The 18,134-nt window shown below is 38.9% G+C and overlaps 1 protein-coding gene across 2 annotated transcripts in view; it reads left to right on the top strand.

Moving 5' to 3' along the window:
* PCSK1 (proprotein convertase subtilisin/kexin type 1) overlaps nucleotides 1-17,866 on the top strand; it is a 36,439-nt gene extending 18,573 nt beyond the window's left edge. For both annotated transcript variants that reach the window (XM_090276510.1, XM_090276511.1), the window contains exons 7-14: nucleotides 401-573; nucleotides 1,574-1,786; nucleotides 4,288-4,388; nucleotides 11,947-12,180; nucleotides 13,382-13,539; nucleotides 14,489-14,622; nucleotides 16,556-16,717; nucleotides 17,245-17,866. In XM_090276510.1, the coding sequence (XP_090132636.1) occupies nucleotides 401-573; nucleotides 1,574-1,786; nucleotides 4,288-4,388; nucleotides 11,947-12,180; nucleotides 13,382-13,539; nucleotides 14,489-14,622; nucleotides 16,556-16,717; nucleotides 17,245-17,652 (1,583 nt within the window). In that variant the 3' untranslated portion in view covers nucleotides 17,653-17,866. The remainder of the gene's footprint in view (nucleotides 1-400; nucleotides 574-1,573; nucleotides 1,787-4,287; nucleotides 4,389-11,946; nucleotides 12,181-13,381; nucleotides 13,540-14,488; nucleotides 14,623-16,555; nucleotides 16,718-17,244) is intronic.
* The last annotated feature ends 268 nt before the right edge of the window (nucleotides 17,867-18,134 follow it).

Here is an 18,134-nt window from a genome sequence, read left to right as displayed (position 1 = left end):
ACAGTCATTTGTATGGCGCAGGTTGGGCCACAGCCATTTGTGGTATAGTCATGAGTGGATATATCAAGGGAAGGCTGTTTGATTTCTCTTTCTAAAAGCTATCCTGTCATTTTCAGGTCATTGGAATAGGGGAGGGAGGGGGCACAGTTTGCATTCCATAACAACCATGGCCACCACACATGGCATAGAGTTATCTCGAAGGGGCAGATAGTTTATGGAAGCAGTGACTTGATCTTTCTTTTGTGCTGTTAGCAGCAGGCCATAGGCATTTGCAACATACAGTGGTTACCCTGTTTTTGACTCTTGAGAGTCTTTTTAAAAAATGAATATTAAGAGCATCTGTGCATTCTTCATGCACACACTGACATCAGCTTATTTATTTGTCTGCTTTGCTGTTCAGGTATAAGAATGCTGGACGGCATTGTGACTGATGCTATTGAAGCCAGTTCAATTGGATTCAATCCTGGACATGTGGATATTTACAGTGCAAGCTGGGGCCCTAATGATGATGGGAAAACTGTGGAGGGGCCTGGCCGACTAGCCCAGAAAGCTTTTGAATACGGTGTTAAACAGGTGAGGTGCTTAATGCAGACCCACCTGACATGAAACCTAACTATGTGGGCATACAGAGAAGGGAAGAACACTTAGCTTACATGGAAAGAAATGATTGTGACTTTCTCGTCATTATTTACAATTTGAAATGCATTTAAAGAGACAAATCATTCTTCAGACAGATGGAAGTTAAGGGTTAAGAGATTTGTTTTTCTGACATTCAACAGAGATTCAATACTCTTAAAACATATACTTAAAAATACTCTGGATTGTGTCCTTTCTCATTCTCCTGCTGCTTTTGAATTTTTACACTATATTAAACTACTACCCGGACTTCTTTCAAATGATCTGAAAATGCATCCTTATATATACCAGAGTGCTACCTCCCACTCTGCACGTGCCTGGTAACATGTGTGCCTTGGTTGTATTGCTCTGTCACTGGGTTTATTGCATTCTTGCCAGGAGCCTAAGACCTTGTTCTGCACAGGATTAAACAAAAGTAGAAACTCTGAAGAGCACAAATTGAAAAGTCAAAGAAAGAGTAGCCTTGACAATGAGTTGTTTGACTGAAGAACCCCTTTTAATGCAGCTGCAAAGCAGATCTGAATAATGCCTGATTTTGTCATTTTATTAGTCAACTGAGGTTCAAGCAGAAAGAAAGAGAGGAAGTTCAAAGATTCAAATGTAGTGACATAAGCCAAGGGAAGAGTGAAGAAATATGATCAAGTGCTCATGGCCAGATTATAAATCTGCATAATAAAGAAAAAAAGAAAAGCACCAGCTCAGCCCCATCCCAGTGCCGGCCCAGATGAAGGACTGGCAGACCCAGAGCCCAGTGGCTCAATAATATGAAATCTCATGAGATTTCCAGCATTGAGGCTGGAGAACCTAGAGTTGAAACAGACCTGCAAATAACTGTCTCGGAGAACTACATGCATGTATTTGTTCAGGATTTTATTGGGGTGTGACAGTGTCCCTAATAGATGGCAATATATGTGATACATTCTGTTTTTTCTTTCAGGGGAGACAAGGAAAGGGCTCCATCTTCGTCTGGGCTTCTGGGAATGGGGGACGTCAGGGAGATAACTGTGACTGTGATGGGTACACAGACAGCATCTACACCATCTCCATCAGCAGTGCCTCGCAGCAGGGCCTGTCCCCCTGGTACGCCGAGAAGTGCTCCTCCACACTGGCCACCTCCTACAGCAGTGGGGACTACACTGACCAGCGGATCGTATGTTGCTTTTGTCTAACTCTCTGCTTAGGTAGAAGGGCATGGCCTGCATTCAAAAGGATCCTTTGGTCTTTGGTAAAATTGATTTGTTTAAGCTTGATGTCTCATTTGGGGAGAGTCATCCTTTACTCACTTCAAAGGCTGGACTATATTGGGAAGTTTCCTCTCTCTGGGATAATGACGTTTGTGCCAAAATGCTGCTACCTCTTGGTCATTTTTAAACTCAGCCCCGAGAAGCCACCAATCTGTCATTACATATGGCCAAGACTCTAAATGTCTATTCAGCTTGTGTGTTGCCTCCTGAAAACAGCCTTAAAGGAGATTTCAGCGTTGTAGGGGCTTTATCACCCTGTACTTATCGATTCCTTTAATAGCAGAGATATGGTCTGACTTGCCCTTTAGCAGGTGATAAAAATACAGAGCATACACCAGCTATGTCTCTTAAGAACAGACCACTTGCAAGAAAATAGGTCTAAATTTCCCCTGAGGTGAACTTCTCAGCATCCAAATAAGCAGCTCAGGAAGGTTAGATGCTCAGAGAGCATCTCCAGCCCACGCTTGGCTGTGCCTTTGCTTCCGTGAGTCAGACTGCCAAGGATAATTATTGGATTTCCCTTTAAGGACACAAGGAAGAAGGGCCATTTGGGCACTTTAAGAACAAAGAGGTGCTTTTAATTTAAAAATTTAATGACCCAAATTCAACTTCTGACACAGGAAGAACTGACTAGCTAAAGTATGTGTATCCTAATCTCAATGAAAGAACAGGTCATGATCCAATTAGATTGTGGGAGAACCCCATAATTATTAGAACTCAAAATGTTTATAAAATTTATGTTAATAGCATCTCAACAAAATTGTCAGAACTACTGTCTTCTTCATACAGGATCATTATCATACAGGATCACTTCATATAGGAACTCTGCCTGTTTCTCTAACCTACTCTAGTTTAGACAACAGAACTGTGGCCTCAACTGAAAAGCACTGCCCTCCCTCTCGTGCCCATATCTTCAATGACAAAACTTATAGTGATATTCTACCCAGAGGTTCTTTATCGTGGGCATATTTTATAGCCTTTGAAAGAGGAATATCAGACATCTTTTTCACCTGTGTTCAGAGTCCCTGGCTGTTGTTGTCTGTCCCTGTGGGTATCCAGAGGTGCTTTTGGAAAAATGGCCTGTTATGCACTTCAGAGTCACCATTTCATAGACTGTCCCTCACCTGAGCTGCTCTGTTCTGAAGTAGGAGGAAGAATTTTCATCTTTGTAAAGCTCCCTCCTTAGGTACATCAGCCATAGGAGAGACAGCTGGTGAATTCTATTTGAGACAGTGGCAATAACATAGCCTTTGTCTTGTGCAAACCTCTTCCTCTGCACAGTCATCTCCGGGGGCTTACTTGCGTCAACAGGTAAAACGGGCAACCTTGCTTCCACAGCCCTCAGAGGAGCAGAGCCACCATAATTTGAGAAATTCGGCGACTCCAGGTGGCAGCCAAAGGAGGTGATAATAGAACGAATTTATTTTTTACACCTCCCTTCCACACATTGAATTCTCAAGCTAAAAACCATAGTGTGGGAGTGGGTGGTGTCTTGTTAGTAATCCTTTAAACCAACTATTTGTTCAACCAGCAGTACTATGGTTCTTAAGGCAGAATGATTGGAAGTCTTTTCGGTTTCTTCCTTTCGTATCAGCAACCTCTTCAATTAAGCTAAAATTAGCCTGGGTAATTCTTTACATTCAATAATATTGTGTGAAAATGCTTTCACAGACAGGATCTCATTTCAGCCTCAGAATATGACTCAACAAATGTCAACCTCATTTTACAGATGGGAACGCAAGTGACTTGCCCTTGAGACACATCTACTGAATAGCAGTTTTAGAATTTGGACCCAGATCTAAGTCTAGCACACTTTCTGTTCGAAAACCTCATCATTTTCATCAACATGCAAATGTGGACACTAATTCATGGGCATCAAATCACAACAGTCAGCTCAAACTACACACTAAATAAATTTTGTGCAAGTAGTTCAAGTGACCAGAATCAGAATGGCTTTATATTCTTGCACTGACGAGGCAGTCAAATGTCAATCTGAAGGCAAAAGGGAATTTTGCATGAGGCAGAATTTCTAAATATGCCAGACCAAACACAATGGACCTGATGATTAATGGGCCAGCGTGATTCAGAGTGATTTTGAAACAGTCTCTTTTTTTACAGACATTTCGTTTGGGAATCTCAGAGCAGAAAATATTCATAGTGAGAGTTACTTCATCCCCAGAAAAGGCATGCTGGTGCCAGAATTATAGACAAGTTGCATATAGAGGAGAGTGAACTAAAATATCAGCAGATGGCAAACATCCATCTGTGGTTTAGAGGAGGAAGTTGGGAATCAGATCAGCTGAGTTTCCTGATCACAGCAGATGCAGGCGTAGGTACGGTTAACCCCCAGGGACAGGATCAGGCTCCTTACATGTTCTGTGTCTCTTTCCTCCCTGATGCCACCCAGACGAGCGCTGACCTGCACAACGACTGCACAGAGACCCACACGGGCACCTCGGCCTCGGCACCCCTGGCTGCTGGCATCTTTGCTCTGGCCCTGGAAGCAAAGTAAGGCCCACAAAGTGCCTAATAATCATTACTAAGGCTGCTGCTGGTTTTTCTTTTTAATAACCTATAGTGTTTTCTGAATACTAGATAGTTACAGTAGAAAACTACAAAAAAAAAAAATAAGCTCTCTTCCTTTTAATAGCTCAATGTAGATTTATTACACACATATACCTTACATAATTGGGACCTTAATATACACATTATTTTGTAATTTTTAAACCTACCCTATAATATGTTAAGAGCACTTTTTCATCGCTAAATCAATGTTTCTTGACCTTCAACTGATGCTCTCCTCCCAATTTTCCTCCCACTGAGCTGCAAAGCCTTCTCACTTCTTTTTATTCCCACCAGGACAGACTTTGTCCAGATAATCTCTTGTGGGTAGTATTAGAAATGACAAGTTTATAAAACATCCTTTTTTCATATTATATAAGCTAGGTCTTAGAGCCAATATAACATGTCAGAGAACATGAGAATTAAAAACAGGATTTTAATTTTTTTGTAGTATTCTATTATAAAAATGCAAATTTTATTAAAGTTATCTAATCAAAGTTAAACTCCGTTGTTCTTAAATACTGGTTGTCATCTCATAATTTACTCAGGATAAATACTCGTAATCGGAATTTCTGGGTCAAAGGACATATATGTTTTAATGATTTGATACATAATGACAAGTTACTATCTAGGAAGACTACAGCATCTTATATTTCCACCAGCATTATATATGTGAAAGAGCTGTTTTCTTAAACCCTTATTAAAGCTACTCTTATTATCTTTTAAAGTATTTGCTATTTTGATACATGCAAATGATATCTCATCTTCATACAATTTTATTTCTTTACTAACGAAGCTCAATATTTTATATTCTTTGGCCATTTATCATCAGTGATTGTTTATTTATGGCCTTGATTTTGTTTTATGGCCTTACTTCAGAAAAGTTATTAATGCTTGGTTAATTTGACACCTACCTTTTCATTTTATTTATATGTAATTTTTAATGTAATGAAGTTAATATATTTGTCAGCCTTTTTCTTTAAGGTTTTGTTTGTTTTTACACTCAAATATTTACAACCCAAAATTAGATGAACATTTATGTATATGTCTTTATTATGATTTCTTTGCCATATTTAAGTCCTAAATCTCCCTGGAATTTACTTTAGTGTATGATATTAAAAAGGGATGTATCCCTGGCTGGTGTGGCTCAGTGGACTGAGCACTGGCCTGCAAACTGAAATGTTGCCAGTTTGATTTCCTGTTCAGGGCACATACCTGGGTTGCAGGTCAGGTCCCCTGTCGGGGAAGTGCAAAAGGCAACCAGTCAATGTTTCTCTCCCTCTTTCTCCCTCCCTTCCATTCTCACTAAAACTAAATAAATAAAGTCTTTTTTTAAAAAAGAGAAATTTAACATTTTTTTCTAAATCCAGCTGTGTCACACTGTATATCCACAACTTTTTATTCATCCTCATTTCTATTTTCTAATGTAGTGTGGTGAGAAATATTTAAATGTCAAGTCAGGTGCTATGGTTGCATGATACAGGAAGCGATTAAACTTGTAACTTATTATTACTCTTCCTAATAAAGAGGATATCCTAGAAGAACATCCATGTTCTATAGAAAAGACAAAGCAGTCCACTCATGTCATGTTCAGTAAACGAGATGCACAGTCACAGCAGAGAGGAACGCCTTGGCTCATGCACAGCTGGAAGAGCCAGAAGCTGCTCAATCTTTGTCCAAGAGAACCCAGAGTAACTCCAGGAGCCCTGGGGCCACCTGTGGAGTTAGGATTTCATCACTGGTATCTCAGCTATAAGATGGCCACAGTGGCTAAGCAAGATAGGCCTAACAAGGCTCATACCAAGAGTCTACCTCCTTGGAGGGGCTGGGAAGATATCTGGTAAGGGAACAGCAATGAAGAGCTCAATCAGAAACAGAGGAACACTAAAACTCCTGGGTCCCAAAGAAAAGCTAGATTTAGAATTTTGAGTTCACTTATAACAGGAAGGGGATGGACAGAGGGCAAAGCTTATGAACACAAGCTAAGACTGGCATCAGCAGATCCAAACCTAATTTGAGAAAAAATCATCTAATGTGCCAGGAACACCTAGCTTCAATTTCTAGGCATATCACTACTTCATGACCTTAGGCAAGTTAATCCCTAACTAAGGGCTCAATTTACCATCTATAAAGTGAAGGGGTCAGATCAGATGATTTGTTTCAAACCTCTTCCCTATGTAACATTCTCTAACTTGAAATAGAAGGTATCAGCATATATAGATCATCCAACATGAATTGTTAAGGTTGGTGGTGAGCGATTCTGAGTTCAAAAAATAAGGTCCTGTGAAGGTAAGTGGTTACACATGGGTGGTTAATAGGCTTATGATATTTATGATTTCAGGATATAAGCTGTTAGCTCCAGGGACCTGTTAAAAGAAACACATCCTTAAAATGTTAAGTCTTTTCTGTCCAACACCTCTAAGGTGCATGGAAATAGAACTAGCCAGGCCTACCCCATCCTTGTCCAGTGACCAGTATAGTAGAAACACTCATAAAGGTGCACAGATATAATGTTAATTTTACATTAAAATTGAAATTTAAAAATTTTAATATCTGATTTGTAAAATTTTAAACTTCCCTTTCTGTACAAGGAGAAAATGATCTAAGAATGACCTAGCCTCATTAATTGCAGTTAATTTCTAAAAGACTATTTATAAAACAGGGGCTACATGGATTGCTATCAAATACATGAATGAGTTTCCAGGGGTATCTGAGCCTTTTTGAAACTAGATGCAGAATTGTTTGTGAGTGTGTGTATGGCATTTTTCAGGGGAATGGTTCATAGGTTCCATCTGATTCCCACCCTGTTCAGTATTTGAGACATTAAGAGGCTGTGATCTTCCTGCTGCACATAATAAGAATTTAATTCCTTTTATTTTGATTTAGTGATCAGTAAGATGGACATAATCTATCTTAATATTTATATATACATTCTGCCAAACTACATAGAGATTATTGAAATGTCTTTTCCCAAGTAGACAGCTTTTTGAACCATATTCAATTATCTATATACCAAGACAATTATTTCAGAAAATCTGAATGCCAGAATTTCTAGAAGTTTCCCTAGTCAGTCAAGATTGGGACAATATTTTAACTATGCTAGTCCTCAAGGAACAACTATGGAGGCTGAAGAAAAACTATGGGCTAAATTTATTGCGAATAATAACATTCAATATTTATCAGGTACTTACCATGAACCAGACAGATACTGTGCTAATCTCTTTATATATAGTGCTAATTTTAATCCTTATCACATCTTTGTGGCATGGAAATTATTAGTTTCATTTTACAAATAAAGAAACTGAGGCTTACAGAGGTTGAGAAACGTAACCAAGATCCCACAAAGAGAGTCAAACTCTGGTCTGTATGACCCCAAAGCCTGTACTATCAGCAGCTATACACTATGCTGCCTCCCATGGCCCTGATGGAGAGGAAATGTTGAATGGTAGTTGATCATCCTCTCAAACAAACGGGAGTTAATAAGACAGACTGACAAAGGAACTCCATGACTCTCATGTGTTTATGAGTTCCTCATAAAAGACACCTTGTCACAGCAAATTACTACTTACTATGTTGCATTAATTATGACTTAGCTAGAGCACTTGGAAATGGGAAGTGGAGAGTGAAGGAGAAAGTATGGTTTCTGGCTCAAATATGTATAGAGGAATTTTCTTCCCCAGAAGAGTTTTTCTTAAATACCAACATACATAATAATCACCTTGGGAGTTTATGTAGTAGGCAGATTCCCAGGTCTTATGCCATCAACTCAGATTCAGAATTTTCTGGTATTTGGCCTAGGAATCCCCATTTTAAACAGGCAGTTTGAATGCTAGTTGTTACTGTGACCAAATTTAGAGAAACAGTTCTATAAAGAGTTAATTTACAACTGTTTTTTCCTGTACCTCATCTAGCTGTAATTATGAAGATGCCCATTCAGGTACTTAATAGGCATTAAAAAGACAGAAATTCCTTGGATCAGTGCCTATGGCACATTATTATTATTATGCAGTGAGTATATATAAGAAAAATGGCAGACAATAACCTCAGTATTCTGTAGAGACAGCAAAGGAATCAGAATAATTTTTAATATAGAACACAAATTCTATAGTGAAACACTGAATCCCTTTATATCTTTGGAGGTATTAAATAAACAGATGAGCCAATTGTCTGTTTTCATTAAAGGCTGGAGAAACGAAAATAAACTTTCAATGCTGCATGAAATCTTTGGGTAAATTACATTAAAGAAATTCTTAACTCAGTGGGTTGTGAAATGCTGGACAGTCTCCAGGGTAGAAAATCTTCAACATACTAGGCTTACTTAGGTGTGATTAGAAGCTGAGTCAGATAGCCTCTAAGACTTTCATTTTAGAATTGTGTTTCCAGGTTACTTTACCTATGCTCTCTAATTACAAGCAATGCTTAATTTCCATGTTTAATTCCACAATCCTTATTTTCTATAAACATAGCCTTGATTAGCAACCTAATGCAGCTTTAAAAATTTTAATCACTGTGGATGCTGTTGAGCACCAATTAACAAAGGGAGGCTGTCAGCAATTAGATGTACTATTATTAGCAACTCCTTTTTATTTATGAAATGCAATCACACAAATGAAGAATAGCTGTTAGGAAAATGGGCTTAATTTTCCAAATTGCCTGGTAATGATGCCCCCCTGAATATTTTGCAAAGGATAGGTAAAAGAAATTAAAAAACAATAAAACATGCAATTAAGTGTACCAGGTGATTACCGTGCAAGCAATCCAGAACCCATGGGAATCACTGAACGAGTCTTAAGGCCTCCATCAGTCACTCTCTAGGTGGTATGTGTATCAGGAGCTCAGCTGAGCTGAGAGCCTACTGAGTTACTAGGTGTCAGAGTAGCCAGTGAAAGCAACAAACAAAAACGAGAGAGGTAAGCCTTTAATTGCTCACTGTGATAGTAGAACCCAGAGTCTAAAACGAGGGGAAACCCTGACTCCCCTGGTTCATTTTCCCCCAAGGAATAGCACACCAGTCAAGGGGAAGAGATGGGACACCACATTCTTGAGGGTCTTCTCACTGTTGAGAGAGCCCCAACAAAAGGCTCTGGCAGTTTTATGGACTCTGGGGGTGCAGTGGGGTTTGGGGAGAGGCTAGGAGTGGAGAAGTACTGGGTACTGGGAGTGGGGAGAATGTCTTCAACGTTTCTCCCACTCCTCCCATAAAGAGGCCTCAGCAAGGACACCTCTGCCCAGGGCTTAGATAAGGAGGCCTAAGAATGAAGGCTTGGGGGATAGAAATGTAAATATGGGAAGAGCTTAACCAAGGAATGGGGCTGGGTCCTTGAGTTGCCCAGGATCTTCAAAGGTGAGAAATGCTATCTAAAGAAAAAAGTATGCCAGGATCAAAGAGCTCAGGAACATGTGGGAAGAATTGAAATTTTAAACAGGGTCATTGGAAAAGGTTTCACCTGCATTATAATAGATCCAACAATCCTGTGCACCTCTGATTTATCTTTATATTGTTGCTAAATTAATTTATCAAGACTTCTGATTATATCATATCCTTGCTAGGCAACTCATTTGTTTTGTATATTATTAATGTCTGTCTCTCTGCTAGGATTAGGTATGAGAAGGGCTGAGATTTTAATCAATCTTTTTCTCTGATGTGTACCTAGTACTCGGAAGAATTCCAGGCACAGAGTATATGCTGAGTAAATATTGGATGGTTGAATGATTGAATGTGACTATGTGTTAACTAGCCCCAAATATAATTTTAAAACTTGTTGCTGTTAGTCTTTAGAGTCTTCCAAGATCTCAAACTTTCCTGTATCTTTGAGACCTGCATTGTTTCTATTAAGCCAATGAAGCATTATTTAATAAATTTCTCAATGATTTCCCAATGCCCAAATCATAAAATATAAGCCCCTTTCCTGGCAGTCAAGGACCTCACTATCTGGCTCCAGCAAACCAGAATATTCACTGTACTTGGACCGCATCCTGTACTTCCCCACGCCCCTGACACAACTTTTGCTCCGTTGTCTGACCTTTTTCTCTCTCACTCCACCTCTTGATATTCTACCCACTTTTCAAAGTTCAACTCAAATATTTCCTTCCAGCAAAGCCTCCCTAGATCTTCCTATCCCAAAAGAATTCTTTCTCCTCTAAACTTCTACAATGCACTATGCCATTAACAGAATTCAATAGATGTATTACAATTATTTTTAAAAACTTAGTTCTTTTACTGGATTGTAAGCTTCTTAAAAACAGCAACTACCTCCTCGAATATCCCTATAGTATTAAGCATAGTATTAAGTAGCTAAGAGTTTCTTGACGCCTTTGATACATGAAAAAAAGAGACAGAAAGTTATTTGAGTAGGAAGCCAGCCCATGTCTTTAAAATCTGAGTCTTCTTAAGAAGGAAGTCAAGGCCTACAGCAGAGGACTGGGAGACACAAAGGAAGTGTTATCAGAAAGGGGACCTGGCCCTGAGGGGGGTCTGCCCAGAGCCAGCAGGAAGTGTGTTGGGTTCCTAAACTCATGTAGGAAAAATTTCACAACACGAGTCCAGGTGACTAAGAGGGTACATTTATTGAAGCTCAGGACAGTGAAACAAGGAAGGGTGTAGGATAGAAGAACCAACAAGAGAGAGCATAGGCTGGGCTGCCTTAGCTCACTGGGAAGTCAGAGAAAAAGGTACCTTGGAGACAAGTTTAGGGGATTAGCCTGGGATGAACTGCTGATGCCCATTGCTCCCCTGGTTGCAGTTTGGTGGGGACCTTTAGAGTTTAGGAGATGTGTGCCTGTGGGGGAAGGAGAGGGGCAAAGAGAGGGGAAAGGACAGGCTCAGGCTGCTTCTCAAGAGGGAGAGCATGTGCTGGGTTCATCATCTTGAGTTTTTATTTCTCTTGCAGATAGGAATTTTAGGGGAGGGTTTCAGCAGAATATTCATCAATTTTCCAGCTGTGCCCTTTCACGGATGTGGTCTCCACTGATTGGTCAGTGCCAGGGCAGGGGGCCATTAGTCATTGCTGCTGGACCTGGCATTGCCCACCTGATTTTGCTGCTTTTTCTGGGCCTGGAGCTGAAATACAACTGAGGCCTGGATGTTATCTCTAGGGAGGTGGCCTTTTGTATCTGGCTGTAAATTGCTCAGCCATTTGTTCAGCTCTGTCTCAGTTTCCCTACTCCACTTGTCCTGGCTTACTGGCCTGTCTCATAAGTGCTCTCATTTAAAATTTTTGCTCCAGTTAAATTGAACTAAGTCCTACATTTCTACAATGCAGAACACAAAATTTCACTTACTTGTAGTAACAGCTTAATTTATGTGGTACAGGGAGAAATTTTCTGTACCATATTTTGAATTCTGAATGAAAAGACATATGAATAAAAACAAAATAGAATTACACAAGTAGAGTTGCAAAAGGTACTCCATAATTTCTGAATGGAGATGCTTGTTTTTAGCACTTGTTTTTGCACGAAACTTCATTTTGTCCCTGAAGGATATTTTGGGTCACTTTCTATCCAGCCCAAATCTCACCTGGCGAGATATGCAGCACTTGGTTGTCTGGACCTCTGAGTATGACCCATTGGCCAATAACCCTGGATGGAAAAAAAATGGAGCAGGCTTGATGGTGAATAGTCGATTTGGATTCGGGCTGCTAAATGCCAAAGCTCTGGTGGACTTAGCTGATCCGAGAACCTGGAACAGTGTGCCTGAGAAGAAAGAGTGTGTTGTAAAGGACAATGACTTTGAGCCCAGGTAAGTAAGTGTCTTGGGAATTGTGAACAAAAACATGTTCCCATGACACTATTTGATATAATATTTGTCATTTTGCCTGACCTTTTTCTCACCTACCTTTCAGAAGTAGATGCATGTAGCATTTGCTAGAGTACCCTATGGGGTCCAGAGGAAATATTGAGATCAAAGATCTGAAAATCATGTTAGCATATTTGCATTTTCCTTTCATTGACTACCTACCATCTAGCATTAAGTTTAAGGTAACCATTGTTTTATGTAGCACTAAGAATAATAATTGCTAATTAAACTATTATTAATCATCATGTTTAAGATTTATCCCAAATTCAGAGATGTCAAAATGTTTACAAAATGCATCTTAGAATTGATGAAATATAGTACTTGCCAGCCAGTACTATAACCAAAACTCAAGGGCCTCACTTCATGCCACAGTGCTATATGAGTAATGACTGTTCTTCCATGAAGGGATCTTTATCGTACTGCTTTTACATAGACCACATCAGACCCAACACATCTGGCCACAGAATTAGAATATGCTACGGTTGTTCTGTTGGTTCTATCATAACGACCGTGATTATACCGAAGACCCACTCACACAAAATACCCAAGGATGGGAGGTGTAGGAGAGATGCATTAGGAAGACAAAATTATTTCTTAAAAAAATTATCTTAAGAGGGTCTGTTGCAATAATAGACCGCCTTTTGATGGGTCCAAGGCAAACTGTCTGAATTTGATTCCATAGTAAATAGCATTTTTTTCAAGTATCTGTGTTTTTTACCATTTCCTTTTTGTTTAATTTTGGTAAGAACACTTAACTGGGTTCTCTATTCTGTCCCATTGGTCTGTATATCATTTTTTTTACCAGTACCATACTGTTTTGATTATTGTAACCTTCTAATATTTTGAAATTAGGAATTACGATATCTCCAGTTTTGTTCTTCTTTCTCAGGATTGGTTTGGCTATTTTTGATATTTTTTGTGGTTTCATAAAAGCTGTAAATTGTTGTTGTTTTCTATTTCTGTAAAAACCTTACATCTTTTATGCATTAAAATGCATTTATAGCTAGTTCTGAATTGGGTTCTACTAATAATAGGGAGAGATAACAAGCTTAGTTGAGGTCTTGTCAAGCCTGATGTGTACATATTTGCATAAAATGCAAGGAAGAAAAGATACTGTTCAGTGATGTTTCATTAATATATTTAGAGCCCTGAAAGCTAATGGAGAAGTTATCATTGAGATTCCAACAAGAGCTTGTGAAGGTCAGGAAAATGCTATCAAGTCCCTGGAACATGTACAGTTTGAAGCAACAATTGAATATTCTCGAAGAGGAGACCTTCATGTCACACTCACCTCTGCTGCTGGTAAGCTTTATTAAAACTTCAATAATTTCTTTTAAACCATTTGTTTACCTTTTTAACTGTAAACTAGATTTCAAATCAATGAGTATTTTTGTTTCTTTATAGAACTAAGTCTGCCAATAGATATTTTCAGGTCTTAAAAAATATTCTGTTGCTGATACCCTGGCTGGGTGGCTCAGTTGATTGGAGCATTGTCCCATTCACCAAAGGGTTATGGGTTTTATTCCTGGTCAGGGCACGTACCTAGGTTGCAGGTTCAATCCCTGGACGATGCACATATGGAAGGCAACAGATCGATTTTTCTCTCTCACATCAATATTTCTCTCTCTCTCCTTTCCTCTCTTACTAAAATCAATAAAAAGATGTTCTCATGCTTTTACATTGATGGCCCTATAATTCATATAACCCTTTCACTTAGAAAGAAATATTTATTGATCTACAGAAAGTTTGAATTTGAAAATTGAGTTGCTCTTACTACTAGTTTTATATGATGAGATTATTAAATTCATATAGCTTTATTTATGTGTACACACAATTATAGACTCAGTTACCTGTTAAATTTTCAAATTTTCCTCTTAAGTTTCAAAATGATAGTTCCATTAAAATGTATTTCAGGTCTTTGACGCTCTTCTTTAATGTACAGTGGTTTTTAAATGTGGTTCTCTGAGTTCTCCTTATTCAAATAAATCTTAGTATATTCATTATTTTTTTTTCCATAGTATTTATTTAGAACACATTGTATGTCAGATAATATGCAAAGGACTGTGGATAAAAACGTGTGTGTGTGTGTGTGTGTGTGTGTGTGTGTGAGTGTCTTTATCCTGGTCTTATACTCAAAGGGAAAATTTGGAGGGCTGATCTTGCCCAGCTTTCATTTTCAGTTATCGGATGCTGGAGTGTCCTATCAGAACTGTTAGAACATTTATTAACTTGTGTTTTCATATGAAAATAGGAACCAACACTGTTCTGTTGGCTGAAAGAGAGCGGGATACATCTCCTAATGGCTTTAAAAATTGGGACTTCATGTCTGTTCACACATGGGGAGAGAATCCAATAGGAACCTGGACTTTGCGAATTGCAGACATGGTAAGTAAGAATGAGAGGCTACAAAAACACAAGCTCACTTTTCAACACTTTGAGGGAGTTTTAAGGTTGATATCATTAATTATGGCTCTAAGGAACTTCTGATTACTCTTTAGTTGAAGTAAGGAAAAGATGTAGTGTTTCAAGTCCTACCCACTTGGCTACATAGATTAAAAAAAAAAAAAAAAAGATTAGGCATTGGCCATAGAAGAAGGAATAGCATATATTCTGATATACAATGTGACAGACTATGGGACAAATCCAAGTGTTCCCGTGTCATAATGTTGCCAGCCACATGATCTACTCAATAGAATGAGCTATACTCACATAGTTAAATGCTAGATCAGCTTTGCTTATGACACTGCTGGAGTCACATGAGGGAATTATTACAAATATTTACTGCAGTGGCTTTTTAGAAGTAGCTTACTTATTAGACAAGATACCTTATTTAACATGACTTTGTTTTAGTTATGAAACAAACTAAAAAGCATTTCTCTTTCACTCTGTTTACTTACACTCTATAATTATACAGTCACAAAAATAAAGCAGAATGTCTGAGCAAAAAGCCAAATATTTATACGGCTAAATTATACAACTGAATTATTTCTTTTTGCATCAATTCTCCAGCATTTTCTATAGGGGAGCATGTAAATAAATAATGTTTTGGTCTGAGTTCTTTTAGATGTCTTATAAGTATCAGCAGCACTAGATTTCAATGTCTAAATTACTTTTTTAAAGAAATGATTTTAAATCCCTGAAGATGTCAATTAAATTAATATAAATTTTACAGATATTAACTTTTTTCTCTGAGAATAGCTTTCTCCTAAAGACAGCTAAAATTGTAATTTAGAAATGAAAGTCGTAAAAATTCCTGCTTTCATAGGTAGAACAAGAAAATTTTCTTAGTAGATGGTCCGGCTTATGAGGCCTCCACTCTAACTCAGTTTCACCATCAGAAAACTAAGAAAATCTATTTACCAAGATAAGTCTACAAAATTTGACTCTATACTTTTAAATACTTTGTTAGGTATTTTAGATTTCAGCACATTTTTAACATAGTTTTAGAGGCTCTGAAAAATATTACTCTTCCCGTAATGTACAGTTTTAAGAGCTGATTAATGCTGAAGGCTACTGCTAATGCTCCATAGAGGCTGACTTTTCCCCCCAATACTGATAACTGGTAAATATAATTCTGTTTATAGAAGGTACAGTCAACTTTTTAAGAACACATCCTCCATAGGAAAGGAGGTTAATATAGAGAGTTCTGCTTTTTTAATTAAATGAAGCAATTAATCATATTTTGAATCCTCGAGTCTGTAAACTGTCGATTTTCATACTAAGAGTGAATCCAGTGATTTCTTTTATTTCCTTTTTTCTTTTATTATCTTCTTTTTAAGGACTCTCTCTTGAGGATATGTTTATTGCAATTAGAGACAGAGGAAGGAAAGTGGGGATGGGGGGGCGGAGAGAGAGAGAGACATGTGAGAGAGAAACATTGATCAGTTGCCTCCTGTACATGCCCCAAATGGGGACAGAACCTGCAACCTAGGCATTGCCCTGACCATTGATTGAACCTATAACCTTTGGGTGTATGAAATGATGTTTCAACAAACTGAGCCACCTGGTCAGGGCTCTCATTTTTCTTTTGTCTTATTGGGGTGACATTAGTTAATATAATTATACAGGTCTCAGATGTACAATTCTGTAACACATCATCTGTATACTGTATTGTGCATCCACCACCCCAAGTCAAGTCTCCTTCCATCACCATTTATCACCCCAGTGATTTATTTCTTTTTACATAGAGCCCTACACGTGGAACACACAGAAATTTTAAATTAGGTTTTAACTATAAAATCCTTCATAGATTATTTTGAAGGGGCTTGTCTTATGTTACTCAGAACACACATTAAAATAATGTATGCTTATTCATCAGTCCGGGAGAATGCAAAATGAAGGAAGAATTGTGAACTGGAAGCTGATTTTGCATGGAACCTCCTCCCAGCCAGAGCACATGAAGCAGCCTCGTGTGTACACATCTTACAACACCGTGCAGAACGACAGAAGAGGGGTGGAGAAGATGGTGGAGTCAGGGGAGGTCTGTGTGGCTACCTTCTTGGCATGCTCTTTTTTGAACTGTAGATTGACAATGTGGTGAGTGAAGCTGCTCCTGTTAGGTGGGCAGTGAGTTAAACATGAGCAAGTAAGGAAGGGAGTGGGTGTGGCAAATTGTTCATTTTCCATAGGATGAAACCCTACTGTTTTATTCACTTATTTTTTTCATCCAGAATTGACATTAAACTTAACCAATTCAAAATGATTAAATTCCCTAACTTGAACTTCACTTATCAAAATGAAGGAGACCAATAAGTATGAGCACTTAATAACACCATTTTAGTCTTCAAATCCACCAGAAACGGAGGTATTCTTATTCCCATTTTACAGGTGAAGTTAGGGAGACTTAAAAACGTGCCATGGGCACCTGCATTAGTGTGACTCTCAGTCACATGCTCTCTGCTCCCCAGCTGCCTCTCCAGGGGCAGCGGTGCGCAGGTGCTGCAGCTGTCCTGCCCAGCACTAAATAATGAGACTTCTTCCCTTTGTCGGTGGATTTCTGTGTTTCAGGAGCAGCCCACAGAAGAGAACCTGAATGAAACCCCTCTGACTGCAAAAAGCGGCGGCAGCGGCGGCAGCGGCGGCAGCGGCGGCAGCGGCGGCAGCGTGGAGAACAGAAGGGATGAGCTAGTGGAAGGTGCCCCATCTGAGGCTATGCTGCGACTCCTACAAAACGCTTTCAGCAAAAACTCACCACCAAAGCAATCACCAAAGAAGTCTCTGAGTGCAAAGCTCAACATCCCTTATGAAAATTTCTATGAAGCCCTGGAAAGGCTGAACAAACCTTCCCAGCTTAAAGGTGCGGAGGACAGTCTGTATAACGACTATGTCGATGTCTTCTATAACGCCAAACCTTATAAGCACAGAGACGACCGCCTGCTGCAAGCTCTGGTGGACATTCTGAGGGAGGAAAACTAAAATAAGCCTGTGTGTGGCCCTTGCTGGAAATATTCATGCTTCTTCCCCTTAGATTTTGCCTGTGCCTGAAGTGGTTGTTTTTGTTATTGATTCTTATGCTTATAATGGCCTTTGCGATACTTTTTCTTTTTCTCCCCAAACTGGACATGTGAAAGAGATGAGCTCATGTAGTAAATCCAGCTTCCTGAATGGATCCTAGCTCTTTCAAAACATCCCTGCTGACACAAATAAAATGTTTGTTTATTTCTAGAGCCACAGTTCACACGTGGTCCTCAAACCACATCAGAACGCCTCCTTAGGCCCTCCCATTTCGTTTCTCAAAAGAAAAATCATAAGCTGGGCAATGGATTAATCTGAAAAGTGATCTGCAAAAATTGAGAGGAAAGAAATCTGTTCTGATCGCTATCCCCTGTCTTTGCCCTGTGGTTCTTTGAATTTTGATGCCAAAGAAGGGTTTGGAAAGTCTCTGATGAAAGTTCACA

This window comes from Furipterus horrens, unplaced genomic scaffold (genome assembly GCF_987537825.1).
Source record: "Furipterus horrens unplaced genomic scaffold, mFurHor1.1.pri manual_scaffold_5, whole genome shotgun sequence".
NCBI lineage: Eukaryota > Metazoa > Chordata > Mammalia > Chiroptera > Furipteridae > Furipterus > Furipterus horrens.
The sequence above is the reverse complement of the archived record's forward strand: the minus strand, read 5'-3'. Positions and strand labels throughout refer to the sequence as shown.